The sequence below is a fragment of the Amphiura filiformis genome, chromosome 18, assembly GCF_039555335.1.
Source record: "Amphiura filiformis chromosome 18, Afil_fr2py, whole genome shotgun sequence".
Lineage (NCBI taxonomy): Eukaryota > Metazoa > Echinodermata > Ophiuroidea > Amphilepidida > Amphiuridae > Amphiura > Amphiura filiformis.
In genome coordinates this window covers 62530279-62557681 of record NC_092645.1, presented here as the reverse complement: position 1 = coordinate 62557681, position 27403 = coordinate 62530279, and the positions used below count along the sequence as shown (strand labels likewise).

The 27403-nt window shown below is 37.5% G+C and overlaps 1 protein-coding gene across 1 annotated transcript; it reads left to right on the top strand.

Annotated features, from left to right (window-relative positions):
* Positions 1-4382: 4382 nt before the first annotated feature.
* LOC140139287 (uncharacterized) lies at positions 4383-5963 on the top strand. The gene is made up of 2 exons (XM_072161067.1): positions 4383-4425; positions 5245-5963. Exons 1-2 carry the CDS (start codon positions 4383-4385, stop codon positions 5961-5963), a joined length of 762 nt encoding a protein of 253 aa, XP_072017168.1.
* Positions 5964-27403: the final 21440 nt, after the last annotated feature.

Here is a 27403-nt window from a genome sequence, read left to right as displayed (position 1 = left end):
TATGGTCAATACGAGGTTGTTTAAAATAAAACCATGTTATTCGTGCTTGTTCATATTTTTCCTAACATAGAAGGCATAATGTTGAGATTGACGGAGCCTTCCTTTAAGCTTGCTCTAGGGCTTTTTGTTCAGTGAAAACCTTTTTTTATTTTTACCAAACACTTTCTTTATTCTATCTATAATCACTGTATGTCTTTGGTATGGAGTGTTTGTAGATATTTGCTAGACAATGTTTGACGTGGTACTTTAAGTGATCACTGCAATCAGTAAAGCTTGGTATAGGGTGTTATTTCAATCAAAATCCTCTTCTACTTTCACCAAACGTTTTCTTCATTATATTTTATTTATGTATGTGTGTATGCATTTCTTTCTTTCTTTCTTTCTTTCTTTCTTTCTTTCTTTCTTTCTTTCTTTCTTTCTTTCTTTCTTTCTTTCTTTCTTTCTTTCTTTCTTTCTTTCTTTCTTTCTTTCTTTCTTTATTTTTTTATTTATTTATTTATTTATTTATTTATTTATTTATTTATTTATTTATTTATTTATTTATTTATTTATTTATTTATTAATAATTAATCAATTTATTTATTTATAGACTTACCACCTCATGGCAAACTAAGACCTGGACGGCCACGCGACTATTAACCCTAGAACTACTGAGCCATATTTTGTAACACGGACTATGAAGGGGGGTTACAACCCCCTAATTTTCCATCATAAACGTAAGTATAAACATTCACAACATAATCCGAGAAAAATAGATAGAGAAGCGACACTCTCTGCAAACTGCCTATACCGTGCTATACAGCGGTTGAAGACATCTAATACAGCAGAGTGAGCAGACAGTACATGTACAATGTGATTCTCTCATTTATAATTAGGATTACGTCATTGCCATTGTCTTCCAACAAGTGCCGGAGTGTCGCGGTCCTGACATAATGTCGCTATGACGTCATAATGTGAGGGCTCAAATGCAAATTTGGGAAAAGCATAGGCAAAATTGATTTTCGGCTAAAATTGTCTCTTAAATATAAAAGTAAAAAGTGGAATATTTTACAAGAGTCATTGATTTTACTGTAGAATCCAACGGTGGCCTCACCAATCTCCCCTCTATGGTCATCTCGGCCGGTCCTACCCCCGGTTAAGGTGCTGAGACACTATGAGAGAGTTATCATGGTGACTTAAGTTGAGATTGGCCGAGTAGTAGGTAGTACAGTGGTAAAGCTCTGGACCGGTAATCCAGCGACCGGGGGTTCAAACCCCGCTGAGTCCTGATTTGTGTTTCGCATTGTCTTACGTCCTGCTAGGGTGAAGCAAATAGGCCGCCTCATTCTTCATTATTTATATAATTTGCCGCTGAGACACTATGAGAGAGTTATCATAGGGACTTAAGTTGAGATTGCTCGAGTACCGACTGTGAACTCAGGTAGTACAGTGGTAAAGCTACCGGGGTTCAATCCCGGTTGAGTCCTGATTTTTTCTCTCTCAATATTTTTATATGCCAGTTTGCTAGAGCCCCAATCACGCTATATAAATTACAATTTCTCGGGCTTGCATCGTTAATTTCCGATCCTCGCATATATTGATTTGTGTTCCGCATTGTCTTACGCTCCTGCTAGGGTGAAGCATATAGGCCGCCTCCTTCTTCATGTTATTTCTTTTAGTTGAGATTGCCCGAGTATGGACTGTGAACTCAGGTAGTACATAAAGTAAAGCTCTGGACCGGTAATCCAGCGACCGGGGTTCAATCCCCGCTGAGTCCTGATGTTTTCTCTCTCAATATTTTCATATGCCAGTTTGCTCGAGCCCCAATCACGCTATTTAAATTATAATTTCTCGGGCTTGCATCGTTTATTTCCGATCCTCGCATATATTAATTTGTGTTTCGCATTGTCTTACGCAATGCTAGGGTGAAGCATATATGCCGCCTCCTTCTTCATGTTATTTCTTTTAAATGCTAAGTATTTAATAAAAAAACAAAAACAAAAACAAAACAAAACAAAACAAACAACACCAAAACAAAACAAAAACGAAACAAGAAACATGTTGTATCAATTATATTACTTTATTACATTATTATTCACTCATCGGAATTGTTATTGTAATTTTGACGTTTTTTAAAATATGTTTTGATTACCTTTAAGATAACATTTATTTTCAAATTATTTGTGGGAGCATGATTTTTTAAAATATAATTATATTAAAATTTAACCTTTTTTGAACCATTAATTTTATATAACAGCAAACAAGATAGATTGGAATGATTAAAGTGATATGCAGAGATTCGTCAATTTGGATGACTCAGAACCAACATTTTTCCTAACTTTCCGAGTTTTTCAATTGAAGATCTGAGCGTAAGAAGACCGTAAGTCCACTTGGCCCCTCAACATGTATACACCAAAGTTACGTGTAGTTTTTAGGGTTTTATAATGTTAAATACATGTTCCAGGGAGAAAACATCATGAAAGGCTGTGAAAGATTTGTTTAGGCCCCTGAACATGTATAAAACATTACCAGACTATACGCAACTTTAGTGCATACATGTTGAGGGGCCAAATGGGCTTACGATCTTCTTGCGCTCAGGTCTTCAATTATAGTGTCTTACTCATGACATGAATAGGCTTTATACTGCGTTTTTATGTTACATGAGAGAATGTTGTATTTCATTTTAAAATCCGGATTGAGAAAATGCGATATGGTGGCCTGAAATAAACAGAAATACTAATAAAATGAAATTTTCAGCATGTGTTTATTATGTAGTTATGCTGTTTTCATACTTGCTGCCGCTTACCACTCAGGGGTGTGACTCTTATACTTTTCTGCAAGCGGCACGACGCGTCGCGACGTGAATTCAACTCCTAGCGATCTGCCGCTTTGGGCAAAGTGTTGGAGTGATCTATATATCGGCTTGAAGCTTGTTACCGCTATCGTTTGTGGTGCGACTGCGCAGTACAGCAATATTGTCATCAGCTAAAGCTGCCCTCGCAAAATAAACCCGTCTTTACCGTTGTTAATTCGCGATGAACAACGGCGTAATCCTGTTGAATCCCTAAATGGCGCCTATATTAAACTGTTTAGGATATTTGTTTGCTGTGCAAATATAGTAAAAACCTTATTCGATGGAGCGCGCTTACATAAACTGCACACAAAAAAATCTTTACATTTTGAAAAAGAACCCATAATGTTTAAAATCTGAAAATGATTTAATAATATTCTTTACATTTTGACACCTCTTTGCATCACGGCCATATCGAATGGTTTGGCTACAAAACCATTCTCTTGTAAATTAAATTTATGCACTGTTTTTACCTCGATACACTCGGGTACGCAAATTTGTCCAAGCAAACTTAGTCTAGCAATGACTCGTCTCCACCCTGTCTGTGTTTACACTACATGTTTCAGTGCATAGCATCATACGAGCTGTGTGAGCTGCAAGCTAGTGTGAACTTAGATCTGTGATTGGTTTTTGTCAAAACCACGAATGTTCCCTCCATCCAATCAGAAAAAGTTTTTATATCCAACAAAAGCTAACAAAAGCGATGACGCAATCACTCTAAGTGTTAAATGCTCACGGAATTGCTACCCGGGGCAGCGTTACCCGTGTAGCTACCGGTCCGTGATCGTGTGTTTGGCATGCGGGGGTCTATGGTTCGAATCCCAGTGGTGCCAAGTGACTTCTGTGTTCATCATCTCTCCTTTTTCGTATCTTCTTTAACTTCCGATATCAAAAAGCAGGGTTTGGTGTTAGGGTTAATACATCCAGAGGATGAGGATGTAGATATTATATGTTTGTGGAGTTCTATGTGTAAAATTGTGACATATTAGGGGTGTGATATGCAGGAAAGAGGACTAATCGAAATCATCACATACCGACTTGTTTCCTAATCAATATTGTCACGATGAAATATTGGTATATGCCATTTAATTATAATAAATGACATTTTGATAAGAACAATCACTTTAGGAGGCAATGTTCAAAAGCAATCACTTTAGGAAGCAATTTTCTTGAAACACGAGATATAATTAGTCATTATCGTTCCATTATAGCCGATACTGCAAAATCTAAATCGATTTATGTTCTTTCCGAAGGCAATAATTAATTAATAATAAATAAATAAAATAAATAAACTGCGAGATCAAGCAGAAACGTGACACGTAGCAATGGTTCAAGTTGTCGTCATGTGTGTGTCTGGATTACAGATGAATATACCACTTGCACTTGATCATATTACTCGTGTCTCCGTGTCTGAATGACCTAGGAATAGTCCGACTTATAAACAGTCGTAGTTTGATCAATCCACCTTTCTAGAAAGTTACTCAATACTAAAGATTTATATCAAAATCTGCAGATTTTTGTTTTGTAAATGGATACACGCTAAATGATTAGAATGGAATTGGACGTTTCTTTCATTTTGGCCATCATCGTTGCAGGTAAGTGTACATATTTTGCTCACTTTTTCATTCTCAGACAGATGTAGAAATCAAAATGTTTTAGCGGATGACGGATCATAAAATGATGGCATCCAAGCAAATACAAAATGCTGTTTAATAGCATTCAAGCAAATACAAAATGCTGTTTAATAGCATCCAAGCAAATACAAAATGCTGTTTAGTAGCATCCAAGCAAATACAAAATGCTGTTTAATAGCATCCAAGCAAATACAAAATGCTGTTTAATGGCATCCAAGCAAAATACAAAATGCTGTTTAATAGCATCCAAGAATATACATTATGTTTTACAGAAAACGTTTGAATGTTGGGAAAGGCATAAAACGTTTTCATAACATTTAAAACACTTGCTACAAAACCGGGCTACAAAATATTCCAGCGTAATGTTATTTTAGTGTTGACAAAATATTTTACAAACACATTTGCCCCAAAGCATTTTGACAACATTTTAAAAGTATTTTACCAAAACCATAACATGTTTATAACACTTCTATAACGTTTCAAAAACATGTTTGTGGTTGCTGGGATATATATATATATATTGTTAAATGAGTTTGCGCTTGTTGCATTAATATTAGAAGCAAGCTTTGATTATGCAAGATTTGTCACAAGCAAAGGCATGCATAATACTGATAAATTTCGCAAAGGAGGGGGAGAGAGGGAGGAGATACTTAAAACTGAACAAGTGAGAGTAGGAGGAAAGACTAGAAAGAGAAGAACACGAGAAGAGAGAGAAGGGACCGGGGAGAGAGTGGTACAATTTAGAGAAACACCTAGCGGATATATTGACACCCTTATCAGGGAAAGGCACTTCCTACATCAAGAACTCGCAACATTTTGTTGAAAAGGCAGGGCAAATACCCATACAACCAGGTGACTTATTGGTCAGTTTTGATGTGGTATCATTATTCACTAATGTACCAATTGATGATGCTAGTAAGATTATAGGAGATATGCGTGATGATGATACACTTAAAAACAGAACACGCATGACAAGCGATGAGATCGTAGAACTTATGAAGTTATGCCTAACATCTACGTACTTCAAATGGCAAGGGAAATTCTATAAACAAAAAGAGGGTCAGGCAATGGGTTCACCCCTCTCCCCAATAACATCTAATATCTTCATGGAACACTTTGAAACCAAAGCACTAGATACGTATCCTTTGAAACCCGTTGCTTGGTTCAGATTTGTTGATGACACATTCGTCGTCTGGCGACATGGCAAAGACGAACTGGTCAAATTCCTAAATCATCTCAACAATCAACACAAGTGTATCCAGTTCACCATGGAGATTGAGGAGGCGGGTGGTATACCTTTCCTTGATGTCAAAGTGCAGAGATCTGACACTAGCTTGAGTTTCGCCATATACCGAAAACCCACTCATACTGATCAATATCTTCATTTTAACTCTAGTCACCATATGTCTGCCAAGAACAGTGTTGTCAATACACTGGTTCACAGAGCACTAACTCTGTGTGATGAAGAACATCGAAAAAACACATTGAAAAAGCGTTGAACAAGAATGGCTATCCCTCAAACCTCATACACAAGGCAATCAAGAAACAGACAGGAGAACGATCAGAAGAATTGATGGACGATGAACACAAAGGCGTTACTTTCATGCCATATATCAAAGGTGTATCAGACAAAATCTGTCGGTTTCTAAACCGTGCAGGGGTCAAAACATTCTACTCTAGGTCGGCCAAACTAAGAGACATCCTTAGCCACCCAAAAGATCCTCTGCCCAAGGATCGTGCACCATGTGTGTACTCCATACCTTGCAGTTGTGGTGAGCAATACATAGGCCAAACCAAACGACCACTAAAGGTCAGAATATCTGAACACCGAAGAGCCACAAGACAAAAGAAAGAAGAAGGCTCGGCATTAGCTGAACATGCTTGCAAAGAAGGCCATGAACCTCTGTGGGACGAAACAACAAAACTGGCACAAGTTTCTCACTTAGGGATTTTCAAACAACCAATCACAGAGCCGCTAATCTGTACCACGTCCGCAATTAAGTGATATAAACGCTCATCGTGCATACAATATATCAATCGGTCCATGAGTGGCCAACGGTTCCTGGTAAGCCGTATACTTCTACTACAGTATATGCAGTCTACATGTTCTCTGTTGACAAGGGACAGTCTTCATTGAACAGCCCTTTTTCAGAGCCAACAAACCTTTAATTTAGCAGATAGGCGAGGTTTGCTTGTTTTCTGTAGACAAGGGGCAGTCTTCAGTGAACGGCTCTTTTCAGAGCCACCAAAACTTACAAAAAACAGCAGATAGGCGAGATCTGCTTGTTTCTGTAGACAAGGGGCAGTCTTCAGCAAACGGCTCTTGTCAGAGCCACCAAAAACTTTATATTAGCAGATAGGCGAGATCTGCTAGTTTAGTTCTCTGTAGACAAGGGGCAGTCTTCAGTGATCGGCTCTTTTCAGAGCCACCAAAAACCTTTATATTAGCAGATAGGCGAGATCTGCTTGTTCTCTGTTGACAAGGGGCAGTCTTCAGTGAACGACTCTTTTCAGAGCCACTAAAAACCTTTATATTAGCAGATAGGCGAGATCTGCTTATTCTCTGTTGACAAGGGGCAGTCTTCAGTGAACGACTCTTTTCAGCGTCATCAGTAGACAAGGGGCGGTCTACATGTCTCATTCTTAGGTACTTTGTCCTGAAGAGGTAAGAGCTACTCCTGACGAAAGCTTGACAGTTCAAAACTTGTCCGACGGCGAACCCGCTAAAAACCCACTAATAGTTTCATACCAGTTGAATGAAAATTGGGGTCATTCGAGGTCAGAAGCAATCAGACAAAAGAACTAATGTAGGTGTGTCTACTCTCCTGTGTGCCAATTGGCTGAAAAATTTTGTTTGTAAAGTTATTTTTTATTGAGTAGTTACAGTGTGTGAGAGGTCCACACTCTTTGTGGTGTAGAAGTGACACTGTACGGGTGTTGAAATTATCATATTTAATTATTGGTAACATCTTAATCAATGAACATGAATTGTTTTTGTTGCTTCTGTTTGTTTCCACCCATATAATAGATCACTTAGATCTACAAAAAAAATCCATGCAGTGCACATTTTAGATTTTTTATTCTTGGAACCCAAGTACTTGGTAGACTATGCCATAGTCGAATTTTATTAAAATTATGTTATTATTAGTCATGATGAACCCGATTCGTTGAACTCAAAATTATACTGATGTTTATTAAAATTTAAGTATTCAATAGTAAAATGGTCATAAAGAATTAAGAATATCAGATGATTAGTGACAATAAAAGTAATTGAATGCAACATTATCTTGCATGATTATAATAGCTAACTTTAAGGGATCTAAAATGAGCGTTTATTGCGTTTCGACAGTATTTTTTGTGGCACATGAGAGCATCTCAGACCTATCGAATTGTATTCTGAATACGAAGCATGTCTTTCTGATATCAAATAATTTTCATTTTTTGAAAATCACAATATAATACAAACTTTATGACAAATTATAAAAATTTGATATTTTTCGAATTTTGATATATAACAGTCCTCGAAGTAAATTATATAAATCTAATGATATATTCTTAAAGTGTATGTAGCAGGGAGGAAAAGCCGACGGTCAATTGAAAATTTTGACCTTTCATATTGAAGATATGGATTTTTTCCCAAAAAGATCTATTTTTTTGGGTGTTTTGGGAAAAAATCCATATCTTCAATACGAAAGGTCAAAATTTTCAATTGATCGTCGGCTTTTCAACCCACCTACATACACTTTAAGTATAAATCATCAGATTTATAAAATTTACTTCAAATACTGTTAAATATCAAAAATATCAATTTTTAATGATTTGCCATAAAATGTGTATTAAATTGCGAATTTCAAAAATTCAAAATTATTTGATATCAGAATGACATTCTTCGTATTCAGAATGCAATTCGATATGTCTGATGTGCTCTAATGTCCCAAAATAAATACTGTCCAAACGTTCATACCCCAGCCCTTAATACTGAACAATTCTGATTTTGGAATTTACCAGTTTATTGATAGCGAACCACGAAAATCCGACTATGAACTTTGAATTTAAGCAGAACTTTGCTCTCTAAAAACACACTGTCAAGCATACTTGTTTATCAGTCCATTTATACCACAAGTACTAAGCATGGTATAGTACAAGACGCGCTACATGTTTGATGAGAGATTAACTTTCGCGTCAACACAAAAGCGCCGCAAATACCGCAGATAGTTGTGCACGATGTAGTTAATGGTAACGGCGCGGGCCCGGAAGATTTAAACCATAGCGAGATATGGGCGACCAATCACAAAGCATATCCATTTAAAGATGCATTACATCATCAGGGCAAATTTTAGTTAGGCCAGAAATTGGCCTAACTCTCCATAGAGTCCCGTGTTAAAAATTTTAACCGCAAGGCAAAGTCAGTAGTCCACTTGGGAAGCTAAGAAACAGAGGGAGTGCGGTGACTGAAAAGATCAGATACAGATGTGAAAATCTATCAGTTGCACACAAATCAATGTAAATCAGAGTTTTATGCTTATATGTAATAGCCAGAGTATGCAAAATGGGCAAGTGGACTACGGAGAAGTCTAGTGACATGGTTGATGGTACATAGATATATAATATCATTCTGTCTTATGTGAGCTGATGACAAGGCCTATATAGATCTGCTGCTGCAGTTGCAGTCCTAGTAAGCTGTGACTGGGCCCGGGCTACGGAAGATTCCAACAGGGCAATATCATCAGCAAAACCCAGGTAATTCAGCATCCTAGCAGGATACCTGCTTGACCGATGTGGGTAGGTAACAATTACAGCGTCAATTCCAGAAAGTAGTCTAGCAGGATAATAAACAGAAATGGTGCCAACATATCACCCTGAAGCACTCCAGTTGTTACTTGGAAAGGATAACAGTTGAATTTTGGTCTCTTGCAAGGTTTACCTTTGCTTGTTCACAATCGGAGTCCACTTCTGCTGAGTTTGTATGCTCGACAGTTGCGAAGAGAATTTACCCACTTGCTGTTTATAAGAATGTGATCTAACTGTGCATGGGCTGATCCAGCTAGTTGGTTCCAAGTCCAGAGACGATTCCTGGGTTGGAGGAATCTCATCTGGGACCCAATACACACATATTGTACATGGAAAACACTGTGACAATACGTACTACTACTACTACTACTAATTGACATTTATACCGCGCCGAAAACCAAAACAATTTGCACTAAGGCGCATGAAAACATAAACAATGGATGAAAACAAGAATAATATGATACATAAAACATCATAACATCAGATAAAGTCCAAAATCAAGCAAAATGAATACAGTTACTGATTGAAAGCAATATTGAACAGATGGTGTTTAAGCAGTTTCTTGAAAATGTCAATTGAAGAGGCGGTTTTGATATGTTCTGGTAATGCATTCCATAGTTTTGGTCCATAACAAGAAAATGATCTGTCTGCAAAGGTTGAATTCTTCGTCTTGTGCTCAGTGAGTATGAAAGAGGCAGTTGAAGTTGAACGAAGACGACGATGAGATGTTGAAACATGAAGCAAATCTGAAAGGTACTCTGGTGCTGTCTGATGAAGGCATTTGTAGACGATGACAAGTATCTTAAAGTCAACGCGCTGCTTAATTGGCAACCAGTGCAACTCAACGAGGTCTTTGGAAATTGAGTCATATTTTCGCTTCCTAGTTACAATACGTGCTGAGGTACGTTGGATGTTAACAAGCCGTTTCAGGAGCGAAGCACTTATGCCAACCAGCAAACTATTACAATAGTCAATTCTCGATGTTACAAGAGAGTGGACAGCCATTTTGGTCGATTCGGTTGTGAGCATCTTGCGAGCACGACCAATGTTTATGAGATGAAAATTTGCTGATTTTACAATCTTGGTCACTTGAGCAGACATGCTCACATTGCAATCAAACATCACACCAAGATTTCTAACTGCGTTCACCTGCACTGGGACATTCACACCAGCGATGTTAACTGAGAAGAGATGAAATTTGTTCAACTGGGCCCGAAATCCACAAACAATAACCTCCGTTTTCTCTGCGTTCAATTTCAAGAAGTTTCGCGACATCCAGTTTTGTATATCGTTAACACATTTCTCAATAGTAGCAACAGCAAGATTTACACCATCAGCAGAAGTTGGACAGATAGATGCATAAATCTGTGTGTCGTCAGCATAAATATGCAGAGCTAAACCATAGTCGCGAATGATGTTACCCAGTGGCAGAGTGTAGACTAGAAATAACAAGGGCCCTAAAACTGACCCTTGTGGAACACCGTAACGTAGAAACTGAGTACAAGAGAATTTTCCATCGATGCAAACACGCTGTGATCTACCAGCTAAATAAGATGTGAACCACTTTAGTGGAATGTCACTCACACCTATAAGGTCTTGCAATCTTGAGAGCAGCACACGGTGATCAATGGTATCAAATGCGCTACTTAGGTCCAGCAGTACAAGAATGGTGATACCTTGTTTCTCCATTGCCCACAGGATGTCGTTGTGGACTCTGATTAACGCGGTTTCAGTACTGTGGAATTGTTTATAGGCAGACTGAAATGGTTCATGAAGTCGATGTTGCGACATGTGATCAGTTAGTTGCTTGGCTACGACTCTCTCAAGAACTTTCGAAATGAAAGGGAGATTACTCACAGGGCGATAATTCTTGAGGACGTTGCTGTCAAGGTTAGCCTTCTTTATCAATGGAATTATGATGGCAGTCTTAAGAGGCTCTGGAACGACACCTTCAGCAAGTGACATATCAACAATAGATGTTATGGCTGAAATAAGCACGTCGAGGTGATCCTTGACCATCCATGAAGGAAGCGGATCTAACAGACAGGATGGTGAAGGAGATTTGGTTATAATCTCCATAACATCAGCTTCAGAGACAGAAGTAAATTCATTCCATACACTGGTACCCTGTGACTCTTGTGAAGTGGAGTGGAAGCATCAGGTGGAAGGGCAGATCTTATATTCTCTATCTTAGTCATAAAGTAATCCGCGAACCGATCTGCCAGGTCACCGGCAGAATCATGTTCTGGTAGTCGCGATGGTTGCTTACTGTGTAGAATATCGCTAATAACAGAAAACATTGATCTGAAATCATTGCCACATTCATTGATCTTGTTGTTAAAGAAAGAACATTTGGCGTGGTACAAAGCAACATTGTACTCATTTCTAATGTTCTTGAAATGCTCTAAGTCAACAGTTAGACCACTTGAAATCCATTTCCTTTCTGCTTTCCGACGATCTCGTTTCATCTGATGTAACGAATCTGAAAACCAAGGTTGCAGATCTTTAGGAATGACAGTCTGTGTGCGTAGTGGAGCATGCCTGTCCAACAAGCAAGAGAGTGATTCATTATACTGTTCGACAGCTTTGGTAACATTAGATGCCAGTGAAGAACATACTTCTGAAGATTCAATGTCCTTCTTGAAATTCTGTGGATCAATTGATCGAAGTTTCCTTGATGTTATAGTCTTTCTTGGAACAGACGGTTTGCTTACATTCAAATCACAAGCAATCAATGCGTGGTCTGAAATGAGATCTAACACACGAGTCGATTCGACAAGACTGTCCATTTCACGAGAAACTATTACATCCAATGTATGACCACATCGATGAGTAGGTCCAACTACTGACTGGATCAGTCCAAGACTTTCAATCAGTCGATTAAACTTCCGCGTATCGGGGTCATCTAAAATATCAAGGTGAAGGTTGAAATCCCCGACAACCACTAAATCACCCTTGGAGATGGAGCAATCTTGAAGAAACTGAGAAATTTCTTCAAGGAACATCACAGTAGTGAGTTTGTTTACGGGTGATGGGTAGGGCCTGTAAATGTTAACAAGAGTGAAGCACTTTGACCCATTGGTAAACACTAGCTCGCAGTACTCAAAGGTCTTCATATGGCGATCACGATTGTCAAATTTTGAAGCAACTTTCATGTCTTCTTTAAAACAACTGCAACGCCTCCATGAGAGTCGCCTCTACCGCGAGGAATATTATAGATGTCATATCCCGGTGGGGTAATCTGAGAAACAATGAAATCATCAGATGCATCATCTGCTAGTCAAGTTTCTTGCAAAGCAAAGATGTCAATATCATGCTCTTCGAATAAATCAGTGATGATTCCACGGGTTGCTTTCAATTTAATTCCTTGACAGTTCAAAGAATACAGTGAAATTCCATTGGTAACTTTGGATGCAAGTTTCTCTCTATATTTTCTACCACCTTTCTTTCCTCTTTTAGTGGGTTTACAGTTTGAGATTCCCAAATCCAGCAGGGTGTTGAAAACAGGTTTGGGAAGTAGATGATGGTGATGAGTTGAATTGTCATTGATTGAGAGAAGAAACTCTCTGGTATAGTTAATTACTCCTTGAGTTGATTGATTTGATTGATCCATGATCAATGAGTGATCAACTGTGAAATCAAACCAATTACAGATTGATAAAACGTAGTGTATTGTCACGATGAAGACCGTGCTTGGTAGAGTCGTCGGCTGTATTCCATAGTGGCGTACAGTGAGGCATCGCGAATAAACAACTTTTCGAGAAAATCGGGTTTGAAGAAATACCAATTTAAAATCGAGTTGTGTAAATCAGACATTCATCATATTTTGTAAATGATGTGAAATTTCGGTAGTTAACTAAATAGAGTTTATTTCTATATATTTATCAAAGTAAATAAATACATAATATTATTGGCAAACTGACAACAATAAGTATAAAACTATACGTCACTATGGAAAACAAGCAAAACGCAATACTCTAACCTAATGTTAACCTTACGCCACCTCAATCGCCGTGTAATCCCTATGGCGTTACTTTTCGTCGTCTTCATTCCATAGTGGCGTATAGGTCACGATACGACACTATGACATGTAGCGAGGTGTACGCCACTATGACATACAAAGTTTTTCATTTTTACAATAAATGTCACTTTGTAACTAAACGCCAAATTTAATTGATTAATTACTAATTAATTAGCTAATTATGACTGATGAGACTTAGAAAAAATGAAAGAGAACATCATTAAAAACATATGTGCCAATTTTCAAAAAAATTGCCAAAAATCACTATACGCCACTATGGAATACAGCTGACGGAGTATGCTATATACTAGCATACGTATGGTCACGATGTATCCCGTTGTCAAAATACCACGTACTTTAGTACAGTAATTGCGCCCTCTGTTGGTCATAATTCACTTTAAAACGTATTTTCAACGTAGTGAAGAAATATTTTAGGTAATGTAACACTATAGAATATAAAAACTAGTATTTTTAGAAGTTACATTTCAAGGTGGTTACATTAAGGTTACTCAAGGTTTTAACATTAAGGTTTTTTAAAATTAGAGATAGCGCGTCACCCTTCAGGTTACTCATTGTTGTTTGTTGATGCTGAGGCCCAGTATCAACCAAAAACATCAAGGCCGCAGGGCCGGCAGGCCCGAGGTCGGAGACTCCCATACGACGACTAAACACTCCAAGTGGGACCCCGATATAAGGGCCCCGCAGTGCAAGGAAGCAAGAGTAACCTTAAGGATGACGAACTGATAACGAAAATTCTGTTATATTTACGGACAGCTCGTCACCCATTTCATAGGCCTACTTTTACATTTTTGTTACTCTTTACCCCATAATTTCCCTCATTCTTCAGGCCCTGCCCTCTATCGGGGGCTAATTTATAGTTTAAGCTTGTTTGCTATTGTTTTTGGAGCAACATTGTTTCTTTATAAGCCTGCGGTGAACTGGAGACCGTGAGCCTACTATTTTACCGAGACCGCCAGGTCGAGGGAAAATAGTAGGCTCACGGTCTCCAGTTCACCGAGGGGATCAATAGATTCCACCAGATCCCAAATTAAGAGCAGTAAATATTTGTTTTATATCCTTCATTAATATATTCTTTGTTCATTAATTGGTTAAAATATTAGAAACGCAAGGCCTTTATCATAGTCATAGGCCTCGGTATAAATCTAGGCTAGGCCTAGTCAAGGCTAGGCTCGCCTCGCTTTGTTTTGATTGAATGCACGTAGGCCTACATGCACAAAACACGCACACAGTTGAGTGGCTAAAGCTTACCGTGAAAATGTTGTTACCTCTCATATATATCTCCGTGAAACGAGTAACTATGTTCTCTGTCAGTATTTTGCCGTCAATATTACGATACTAATCCTGATGTAACTCAGATTATGGCATGAAACCGCCGTATTTTAGTTGCACTTCTGTGCTGCTTGTGTGCTTCGTATAAGACAACATGACTTGCGACACATTAATACCCCAGAGCCGGCTGTGATATCCCGTGTATGTGGCGAGTTGCACGGACCACTAGGAACTGCGACGCGGATATGAGGTCATACGCGCTCAGAGTGAGATAGTAAAACTATTTCCCGGGGAGATAGTACTTTGAATAGTACCTCGTTCCCTCATCAATCGGCTTTTTGACTGTTTTGTAAAATAGCAAAACTATTTTTGGTCACATGATACTCGTTTAACCAATTAACGAACGAGAATATATTAATGAAGGATATAATATTGTCTTAGCAATATTGTCCTTTGAGATAACGCATTACTTGGTGATGGTCGATAGATCGCCCAATAAAGACTTGGAACCGGTCAGTTCTACAGATTAGATCCCCATGGCTAACTATGGCTAACTATGGAAACATGTTAAAGGACATCAAGAAAATTTTCCAAGTTATTTATTTTGCGCTCTATCGAGTATCGATGAGTAATGGATATATTCTGTAGATTTAGGTTTTGTCTGTGACTGCTAATGTGAGGCCGTGGTGGGTGAGTGTACTTCTGTCCTGGCAAGAAGAAGATTATGTTCGTTAAGTCATCCGACCCCGGCCCCCCTCCCAGGGGTCATTTGAGGTCAAATGACTAAAAACGGTCATATGGGCATGAAACTTGGTAGGTACAGTCAACATTTAAAGCAACATTTTTTGAAGGTCATTTTGGGGTCATCCAAGGTCACCACGGGTCATCTGAGGTCAAATGAGTAAAAACTCATATATGGGCATGAAACTTGGTGGGTACAGTCAACATTTAGAGTTATAAGTTTAGGTCATTTTTGGGTCATCCAAGGTTACCCAGGGGTCATCTGACATTACTCGATGATCGTCGATAGTGGGTCATAGTTATCCATGGATATATTCTGTAGATTACAAACCGTTCAAACCCAAGGGAACGTCCTTTATTATTATTATAATACTAGTTCTTTGTTATTATATACCTAATCCTCTTACGCCGTCTCGGTAATGCCTGGATGTTTATCTCTGGAGTGATGAGTTCTGATCGATTGGCTGTTTAGTTATTTTATAATTTCCAGTGGAGAAATAAGTTTGATATGCCTAAATGAATGAGATGAATATTTTTAATATTTAATTTTACAACTTTTATTAATTTATATAATGTATTATTATTATCATGTATTATTATTATTATTATTATTATTATCATTAATATTATTATTAATTTAGTTCATTGATTGAGGTCAATGACCATTGCATTGAAAATACAGATAGAATTTCGCGCCTAGTTTTTTTCTGTGTAACCATCTATCTAAATAACAATGGGGCCTTTGTAGTACACAAGGACAGGTTGATGTATGCATTTTGCTGACAGGAAACCATTCAATCGTACTGTTGTTTTCAATATGAGGACCCGTTGTCTGGCTGTTTATAATTGAGAAGCTTGATATTTTGCGTGGTCTTGACTTTCTTAAGCCAAATTGGACTTCACGTACACAGAACTTTATTTAGTTGAAAGGCTCAGCTTCCATCTGATACCCTTTATTTTTTGGTGGGGTGAAATTTTATTCAGGTTTTAGTTCAGTAAAATTTTCTAATTTTCGACTACATATTTTACCATTTAAATTCAGTTTTTCAAAGAAATTAATGATATGTAGAGGCAGAGAAGATAGAGGTAATGGTCCTTTACCTGCTGAAACATGTAGTTCTTCAACCAATTTGTCATTCAAAGACAAAAAAATCTAATATTTGAAAGGACCATTTTCAGTCATCTCATGGAAATAGTAGATGAGAAGAAACCACAACGAACCATCATCAAAGTTCCAAACACATTGCCATTTCGAATTGGGTTTGGAAGATACCTTCTCCTAAAGCCCGATACTGACTCGACCTGTACATTTTAATTTCATCGCGCGATGCTGAGATGTTTGAAAAGCATCGCAGCATCGCATGGCGCTGCGAAGTGGAGTCAGGATCGGGCTTAATTCGAACCACCAGCAGCCATGGTTCGATGTAGAGAGTCTTTCCTATTCAGAGGAAATATTGCAACTACACACCTTATTGCCTTTGAACAATAACCAATGACATTAGCACCAATCTTTAATCCTATTGTTGAAGAGGATAATAAGCTTATACTTATGTATAGCATTAGTAAAAAGGTTAAGTTCCAATATTCTGCTTTGTATATTCAATGGGGTCGCATATTACCTCAAATATTTCTTCACTACGTTGAAAATACATAATTATGACCAACAGAGGGCGTTATTACTGTACTAAAGTACGTGGTATTTTGACAACGGTATACACCGTGACCATACGTATGCTAGCATTCAGCATACTCTTCCAAACACGGTTTTCACCGTGACAATACACTACGTATTGTCACAGTGTTTTCCATGTACATACGTGAGGATCAGGGCCGTTCTGAGATTGTACTCCTGGCAAGTGTTGACCAAACGCTCACCATTGTCATTGGTTGACAGTAACAGTATGGACCAATGACCATAGGATGGAAAAGTTGACTATCTGTGTATCCCTTTCTGGTATTAAAATCGCCGAGGATGAGATGGATGTTTTACCATTTCATACCATCCAGGTGGTCAGATAAAGATGAATAGAATTCTTCCTTAACATATACAACAGTCATGCTATTAGCTGAGGGTTACCATGGAATGTTACAAATAGTGTCCTCTCGGAAACAGCTTTAACACTCTTAAGTCATCTGTGAATGTGCTAGGACATGACCAAACCCACTACTACGTGCCTTTGTCTGATAGAAGAGTTGAATATTAAAACACAGTTCCTATCGTCTGACCGAAGTTCATCAATTGGGAATCGACACATTTTGCGTAAAATTGCCGCAAATTTACGTAATTTGGGGGGTTTGCCTCAAAACACTTGTTGCATGACATATTTCATTTTATCCAAGTGTCACTGTGTCCAAGTTTACATCGATCTGCATAATTTTTATATTTTCCATACTGTTTTTGGGTTCAAATTAATATTTTCTTCATTTACAGCTCATCTAGGTGTGGTGCAGAGTCACCTTTGCGATCTGGAAAAAAGACCGGATCCATCAAGAGGCGGTGCCTTAAGATGGTCTCTACCATTTGCAGAATTATGTCTCTGTCAAGGCGTGGTTGCACCGATACGTGGCAAAACATGTCGAAGAAAAGATGTCAAATATGACGACGGCGAGCTGTGGTACGTCGATGATCCACATCCACTCACCATGCGTCATAACTGGGAAAAGTATATACTTGATGACCTCTTGGATCGCACTACGTATTGTAGTAAGAAGCTTCATATACTCAAAAAATAATTTTCTTCATCATAATCTCATTAGTAGAGCGCGCGTACCAAATACTTATAAGTGGATAAGAAGAGCTCAGTCGTTCAAGCCCTACATGTCACCTTATTTAGGTTTTTGATCACGATATCGTCGGCCGTATCACATACTGACGTATTCGACATTTTAAACATTTTTGAGAAAATTGGTATGTTAGTTTGTTATATTCTACTCTATATATTCACCAAAAATCATGCCTCAAAGTGGCTTAATTATTAAGATATTAATTAATTTAATTATGTCGTATTTACAAAACCTTGAAGTGTCTGCATCACATAACGACGTATTTGCCGATCACCTATACTGCGCAAGCCCAGTATATCGTATCTGCAATTTGAAGAATTTGCCGTTTCACATACTGACGTAATTGCGCAACGTATTTGCGCGACTATGCCAATTCGCGGCAAAATTGCTGTTTTGTCCTTTTCACATACTGACGTATTTGCGCAACTGTTTCACATACTAACGTATTTGCGCGACGTATTTGTCATTTGAACGGAGAAATTGATATTAGTCCTTTTCACATAGTGACGTATTTTATTTAATATTGATTTTTTGCAGAATAAGTTATGCTTTGATTGTAATAAGTGAATTATATTTAAAATATGGTATATTTGCATTACTGTTAAACTGGTTTGATCGACAATAATATTTTAATCAAGATTATGCAGCAAATGAAAATCACTAGATTTTCAAGTTCGATTTTCTCGAAATACGTATTTTGCAAATACGTCAGTATGTGATGCGGCCGACGATATATCGACTTACTTCGAGACATTTACGAATTAATTTGATAAGTCTAAATAATATTTTAATAAGTTTGAAGATATACATTTGGCGGTTAAAATGGTGCATGAGTTGTACCAACTAGCCACTGAATCCAACAGATTGTTCAATACCCATTCATTATTTCTGCGATAAAGCACAATGATATGCACTGATTGAGAACTCGAACGGAATATAATTTGATATTCAAAATAAGCTCTATTTTTGGAGCCGAAAGATCTTGATATTACATTACTGAGAAGCTAAAATTGTTCACTACTTGTGTATCACTAATACTAGTAATTTGTTCCTTGTAGCGTATTGCGTCACTTTACACTAACAATAATTCTTTCAAAAAATATTTGTATGGTCCATTCAGAAAATGTTTCTTATTACATGCAGAATGTACTTTGGGTACTCATAACTGTGACGCAAATGCTGTTTGCACCAACATACCCGTTGGTTCCTTCACGTGCGCATGTAGTGCCGGTTACAGTGGTGATGGAGTAACATGCGCAGGTTAGTCTATTTTGTGCCATATCATAACACTATTTATTTCAAATCATTGTCACCTATACGCAAATCAAAATAATTTTTTGGCGCAATCCTATCGATATTTTCAACTACGATTGCTTTTAAATTTTCTAAACGAATTTGTCTTAGCACCAATATATTTGTGATGTGATCAAAAAATGATACATTATGTTGCGAAGCAAAGGCAATTTATTCAAGTATTATTAAGTTTTAATTGTGTCATATTTCAAATTAAATCTGTGTTTAACCTAATACATATGACGTATTTCATTATCTATGCCCGTGCAACGGGGCATTGTATTTGTTGTGTTTTACTCTTCGACTTCTTCATCTTCTTAAGACCATTTCTTTGCACTCCTCTAACTCAGGAACTCAGGTAGCATCGGAGCAGGGACAGACTTAGGTTTCAGTTTTCTACTGGCCCTCCGGGCCAGTGAAATGGCAAATCTAGTGGCCCTGCAATAAATTTACTGGCCCAGCTTTTTCAATATGTTCTAGGCCTACTGCAAAAAAATAAAACCCCAACTTTTTTGTCGGTGCGTTGGGGGAAAAATCTAGGCTCTATACCAATTTTTAATCATTTGTCATCATACAATGTGTATCATATCGCAAATATCAAAAAATCAAAATTATTTGATATTCCTTGTTTACAAAATGCAATTCGATATGTCTGATGTGCCCTCAGGTCCAACAAAAAATATGTGGAAACATCACTATCCGAGCCCTTAAAGTCAAACAAACCTTAACATTTTAATTTGTTTTGTACTGAAGGTAGGCTACTCATTGTAGAGAGTGTAGTCACTAACACAAGTTCAGTCAGTACTACAGTAGTCCTGCCTTTTTTAGTTCCAAAAGATTCAAACTAGGCGGTATTTGCGGTATCGCTATCATCGGAAAAGCATTACAGTGTGACTAACAGGTGCATCTCATCGGACCAATACTATTTTCAAGACAGGATTAACATAAAAATCATCAGTTATGGTATAACCCGTTTGCGTTGAATTTCGGGGTATTTTGGGGTCCTCCAATGTGGTAGCAGGGCAGGGTTTGAAAGAGGTGAACGATGGGTTTTCAGATTATGGGTACCGAAGTAAGCGTCACAGCTACAAAACAGAGTTGATTAAGTTGTGAGAGACGTATATCGTATAGTAGTTTGAAAGGTTAGGACAAGTATTATGGGTAACGGGTGTTGGGTAATTAGAGATAGGCCTATCACGAGAACCGCCCAACCCGAGAACCGCGAAATCTAGTCAGATATAATTATGTATAGCGCATGGAAGAGCTAAGTACCGGTAGTACATAGGCCTACTATCATCGTAAAAAGCGGCCGTATATTTCCAACTTGCTAGCAACGCAAGAATAAGAATATAAATATTAATAATATACCAAAAAAATCATTGAATAAAGATATAAATTTCAAGTGACAGGCAGAGCAGAAAATTGTGTAAATATGACCATCACTATATCTTGTCTCGTAAGTGTTATATCAGGCTCAAAAATCTAGTGGCCCGCCGGGCCAGCATTGTTGGAAGTTTACTGGCCCAACGCAAAATCCACTGGCCCCGGGCCACCGGGCCACTGCTTAAATCCGTCCCTGCATCGGAGCCCATACTTGGTACAATGATGACCCGTGGCCTTAGAAAATTTTGTTAGGGTAGCCTCGACCCCAGAAGTCAAAGGTCATTGGCTACAGCGGGTAATATGTGTAAAATTTCAAACAGCTCTAGCCCAAGAACTAAAGCGCCCTCAGGCTTTATACTTAGCACACTGATGGCCAATAACATTCAAAAGTAACTTTTGGTAACCACAGGGTTCATGCTTAGTGCAATGATGGCCCATGACCGTTAGATATTTCCTGTAGTAACATCGACCCCAGAGGTCAAAGGTCATTGGCTACAGTGAGCAATATGTGTATAATTTCAAACAGCTCTAGCTCATGAACTACAGAGCCCTCAGGATTCATACTTTGTGATGACCCATGACCCTAGATGTATTCAATATTAGCCGCATCTCTGGAAGTCAGAGTCTGGTGGGACCTATTAACACAGTGTAGCGCAATAGGAAGTATTTTATTGGCTCCCTGTATTTGCAATGGTAAAGGCCTGAATCGTACAGTGAACTGATCACTTGACAAAAACTCCCTTAAAAGGGAATGTGTAGGCATTTCGATTTTGGTTCCTTGGACCATCTCAAAAGGTTGTCATGATGAAACAAGGGGTTTGGTTGGTTAAGGGGTGTTAGGGTGGGTTGAGGGTTGTCAAAGTTTTGTAAGGGAGTGACATGGGGGTCACCAATTTTGAGATTTGGCGCCCATTTTTTTAAATTTCAGGTGCTATGAAGATGTATCATATATCAAATTAAAGCTTATAATAAGTGCTTTCACATGGTGGTCACCAGGTTTTCGTTTGTGGGCAGGGGAGGGGGTTAGCAGGGGTCAGGGGCATAGATATTCGTGTTTGGTCAAACACAACTGTGCCATCTGCTTTATTTTTGTATTTGTTGCAGACAATAATGAATGTACTTCGAGTGCTGATAACTGTGATGCAAATGCTGCCTGTACCAATACCGTTGGTTCCTTCTCATGTGCATGTAATGCCGGCTACAGTGGCGACGGAGTAGCATGCACAGGTTAGTCTATATTTTGCGATATCGTCATTTCATATATTTATTTTGAATATTTGTCACCTATACGCGAGTCAAACTACTTTTTGTAATTGGTTTCTACTATGACTGCTTTTAGTTTTCAAAACAAATGATTTGATCAATCGAAAACGATTCATCATGTTATCTCGTTCTAATTGTATAATTGTTATAGTACAGAAACCGATAACTAAGTCGAAGCCAACCAATTTGCATGTACTATATATACGATAATTGTACAAGGATTACTTGGCGACTTCAAAATTTGAAGAAAAAAATCGCCTTCGGCTTAAAAATCCGGTAAAACTTGAAAATTTATGAAAATTCAGCTCAAAATCCAAGATGGCGGCCGTGAAGTGAAAATTGTCAGAAGAAGAAAACTAAATCGAAGCCAAGCCATTAACATGTCCCACATGATAGGTAATTGCATACAGATTAATTGGGGACTTTAAAAAATGAAGAAAAAAATTGGTCTTTGGTTTCAAAATGCACAAAATTGCAAAAATCCAAAATGGCGGATATACGAATAAATGATCAGGGCCAACACCTGTGACCAATACCGTTGGTTTCTTCACATGTGCATGTAATGATGGTTACAATAGAGATGGCGTAACATGCACAGGTTAGTATATGAGATCAATAAAAAATGATACATACATAATGTGGGCAACCAGAAACAATTTATTCAAGCGTTATTGAGTTCCAATTGTGTCATGTTTTATATTAATAATATGCACAGGTTACTCTATTTTGCGCCATATCACCATTTATTTTAAGTAATTGTCACCTCTACGTGTACGGCAAGCCATTGGGGTCATAACGTGCAGGTAGCTACTCGCAGCTTATTTAAAGCTACGTGCCGCCGTTTGACCAATTAAAATCGTAAATTTAATCACATGGTTGGGTCTTTACCTGCGCGTGGCATAGTGCAATTTATCCTCTGTCATAAATATTACGTTGTTAATTTTTGTAAGTGAAAATATCTGTAGTATATCAGCAATGAAATGATATAGGTGCTAAGTAATTTGAACAGCATGATGATTGTTTTATATCTCATATTATCTGTCCATATTTACACCAGCTACAGCGGCATGTGACCTTGCTTTCCCCGCAATATCTTTATACAGCGCTTTACATCAGTAGTAGTTGTTCTTTGACCTTCAAATCCCCTGTACTGCTTTATACAGTGTACCACAAGAACTTGCAAACACTTACAATGTTATATTTCCTCTGTCGCAAATATTACGTTTTTTGTAAGTGATTGTTGTGTAAGAGAGTTTTCAAAACAAATGATGTGATCAATCGAAAACGATTCATTATGTTATAGTAAGTGCTTTCACATGGTGGTCACCAGGTTTTCGTTTGTGGGTAGGGGAAGGGAGTTAGCAGGGGTCAGGGGCATAGATATTCGTGTTTGGTCAAACCCAACTGTGCAATCTAGTTCATTTTTGTATTTGTTGCAGACAATAATGAATGTACTTTGAGTACTGATAACTGTGACGCAAATGCTGCCTGCACCGATACCGTTGGTTCATTCACGTGTACATGTAATGCCGGCTACAGTGGCGACGGAGTAACATGCTCGGGTTAGTCTATGTTTTACGATATCGTCATTTCATATATTTATTTTGAATAGTTGTCACCTATACGACTTTTTATAATTGGTTTCTACTATGACTGCTTTTAGTTTTTAAAACAAATGATGTGGTCAATCGAAAACGATTCATCATGGTATCATGCAAAGACAATTTATTCAAGCGTTATTGCTTTTTAATGGTTCTTACACTAATACCGTTGGCTCCTTCACATGTGCATGTAATGTCGGTAACAATGGAGAAGGAATAACATGCACAGGTTAGTCTATTTTGTACCATATTACCATTGTATTTATTTCAAATAATTGTCTCCTATTCGCAAGTCAAACTACCTTTTGGAAACGGTGGAATCTTGTCGACATTTTCTAGTATGATGACTAGACTTCAAAGCAAATTCATTTTAGTACCAATAATTGTGATTTGATCAATCATAAAATCAACATTATGTTGCCAGGAAAACCAATTTAAACGTTTTCAAGCGTTATATCAGGTTTCCGAGTGCATGGCATATTTTAACTTTTCTTTTGATTTTACCTCAAAATCTGAGTTTTACCTAATACATATGACTTATTTATACATTTGTGTACAGATATTAATGAATGCACTTCGAGTACTGCTAACTGTCACGTAAATGCTGCTTGCACAAATACCGTTGGTTCATTCACATGTGCATGTAATGCCGGTTACAATGGAGATGGAGTAACATGCACAGGTTAGTCTATTTTATGTTAGGGATGTTCATAAAAGTTTTTGAAGTTCAATATTTACCTAAACAATAAGGGGGTCAATGATGTTTCTAGTGCATATACTTTTGAAGTTACAGACAAATATAGTGTCACCAAATTGCCCAAAATTTTGTGTGTGAAATTGTGACAGCAGGCACATGTACAATGTACACTACTCTTATATGACCCCAGATGACCTCCTATTCTTTACTGTAAGAAAGCTGTTTTTGATGGTCTTGATTTACACACAAATTGCATTTGCGCTTTAACGAGTGTCGACTTGGTGGAACATAGATTGCACTATGTGATAGTTTATGAATCCAATATTATCCCAGTACCAACGTAAGTCAACATCACTTAGGTTTTGGTTGTCAAAATTAAATTTTAGTGATTTTTTCCATTGAGCCCCACAGTAAAGTCATTTTTGGACCGTACATGCACATTACCTATGGATGAATAGCGCCATCTGCTCAATGTAGCTATTCAATTTATTTTTAAATAATTTTCCCCCTATGCGTGAGTCAAACTACTACTCTTTTTGAAAATGGTGCATTCCTGTCAAAATTGGCCAGTATGATTGTTTTAATTTGACTTTCAAAGAAAATTCGATTTAATACCAATATATATAATTATATATATAGTTGTGGTTTGATCAATCAAAAATTATACATTATGTTACCAAGAAAAACCGATTTAAATGTATTTAAGCGTTATTGAGTTTTTTGGTTCTGGTTGCCGATATTATGTATTGACATAAATTATTAACATCAAATATTTTGCCTTTTTTTCTTCTTTTGATCATCCCTCAAAATCCGTGTTTAACCTTACACATATGACTTATTTCTTTTATTTTTTGTATTTGTTACAGACATTAATGAATGTACTTCGAGTGCTGATAACTGTGACGCAAATGCTGCCTGTACCAATACCGTTGGTTCCTTCTCATGTGCATGTAATGCCGGCTACAGTGGCGATGGGGTAGCATGCATAGGTTTGTCTTTAATTTACGATATCGTCATTTTATATATTAGTATTAGTATAATTGTCACCTATACGCGAGTCAAACCTTTTGGAAATGGTGCATTCCTATTATGTTGCCCAGGAAAACAATTTAAGTCTATTTAAATGTTATCGAGTTCTAATTGTATAATTGGTATAGTAAAGGAACCGATAACTAAGTCGAAGCCAACCAATTTGCATGTACTATATGAACGATAATTGTACACGGATTACTTGGCGACTTCAAAATTTGAAGAAAAAAAATCGCAATCGGCTTAAAAATCCGGTAAAACTTGAAAATGTATGAAAATTCAGCTCAAAATCCAAGATGGCGGCCATAAAGTGAAAATTGTCAGAAGAAGAAAACTAAATCGAAGCCAAGCCATTAACATGTCCCACATGATAGGTAATTGCATACAGATTAATTGGGGACTTTAAAAAATGAAGAAAAAATTGGTCTTTGGTTTCAAAATGCACAAAATGGCAAAAATCCAAAATGGCGAATATACGAATAAATGATCAGGGCCAACACCTGTGACCAATACCGTTGGTTTCTTCACATGTGCATGTAATGATGGTTACAATAGAGATGGCGTAAGATGCACAGGTTAGTATATGAGATCAATAAAAAATGATACATACATAATGTGGGCAACCAGAAACAATTTATTCAAGCGTTATTTAATTTCCAATTGTGTCATGTTTTATATTAATAATATGCACAGGTTACTCTATTTTGCGCCATATCACCATTTATTTTAAGTAATTGTCACCTCTACGTGTACGGCAAGCCATTGGGGTCATAACGTGCAGGTAGCTACGCACAGCTTATTTAAAGCGCGTGCCGCCGTTTGATCAATCAAAATCGTAAATTTAATCACATGGGTGGGTCTTTACCTGCGCGTGGCATAGTGCAATTTATCCTCTGTCACAAATATTACGTTGTTAATTTTTGTAAGTGAAAATATCTGTAGTATATCAGCAATGAAATGATATAGGTGCTAAATAATTTGAACAGCATGATGATTGTTTTATATCTCATATTATCTGTCCATATTTACACCAGCTACAGCCGCATGTGACCTTGCTTTCCCCGCAATATCTTTATACAGCGCTTTACATCAGTTGTAGTTGTTCTTTGACCTTCAAATCCCCTGTACTGCTTTATACAGTGTACCACAAGAACTTGCAAACACTTGCAATGCTATCTTTCCTCTGTCGCAAATATTACGTTTTTTCCACCATGGTGGGATAATTCTGAATTCACACTTAATTTGGGTGTACTTTGTCTTGGGTCCAATCTCTATCATGGAAAGTTTGCTATATCTTTCTAAATATATGTTTGTTTGTTCTAGATTTGGGTTTTAGCGTTTCATATTTGAAAGAACTAATGTTTAATTGCAACATTTCGAAACCACAAACCAAAACTGGGTGCTATGATGTACAAGATTGGGCTACGAGTATGCATTTTACCAAGTTAGCAATAGGTAATTGCTTCATTTTGCATATGCATGACTTTCTTTATTATACTCAAAATCGGATTTTATTATACATGTTATAAGGAAGTTGTTTACGTGCATTAGGCTCCTTCACAGCCGGTTTCTGTCGTGTATGTTTGCGAGTGAGCTACAAGCAGACTGGGTTGCCAGGGACTACAGGACAAACTACCTGTTTCTGACTATAACTATTAGCAAGGTCTGCCATTTGGCACCATACTGATAATGGTTAATTGGAAATCAGAAAATAAACACTTATTTTGTAAACAGATGATACTCTGTGATTATTTATGGATGGAAACTCAGGAAATTGCTGTTAATGGAAATACTGATATATTAAACATACATTTTGTTTTGTTAACGAAAAAAATCCATTAACAAATAAGGTTTTTAGGAACCATTTGACATTAAATATTTTGAACAATTGCTCTATAAAAATGATATAAATGCACCCCTGCTGATCCAGGCTACTGATAAGCTGTCAACAAGTGACCACTAATTCAACAATTATAATGAGCAATTATCTGACCAGACAGGAACCAAGCTGGGTATAAGGTGCCCAGGCACCTGCACTGTTAACTA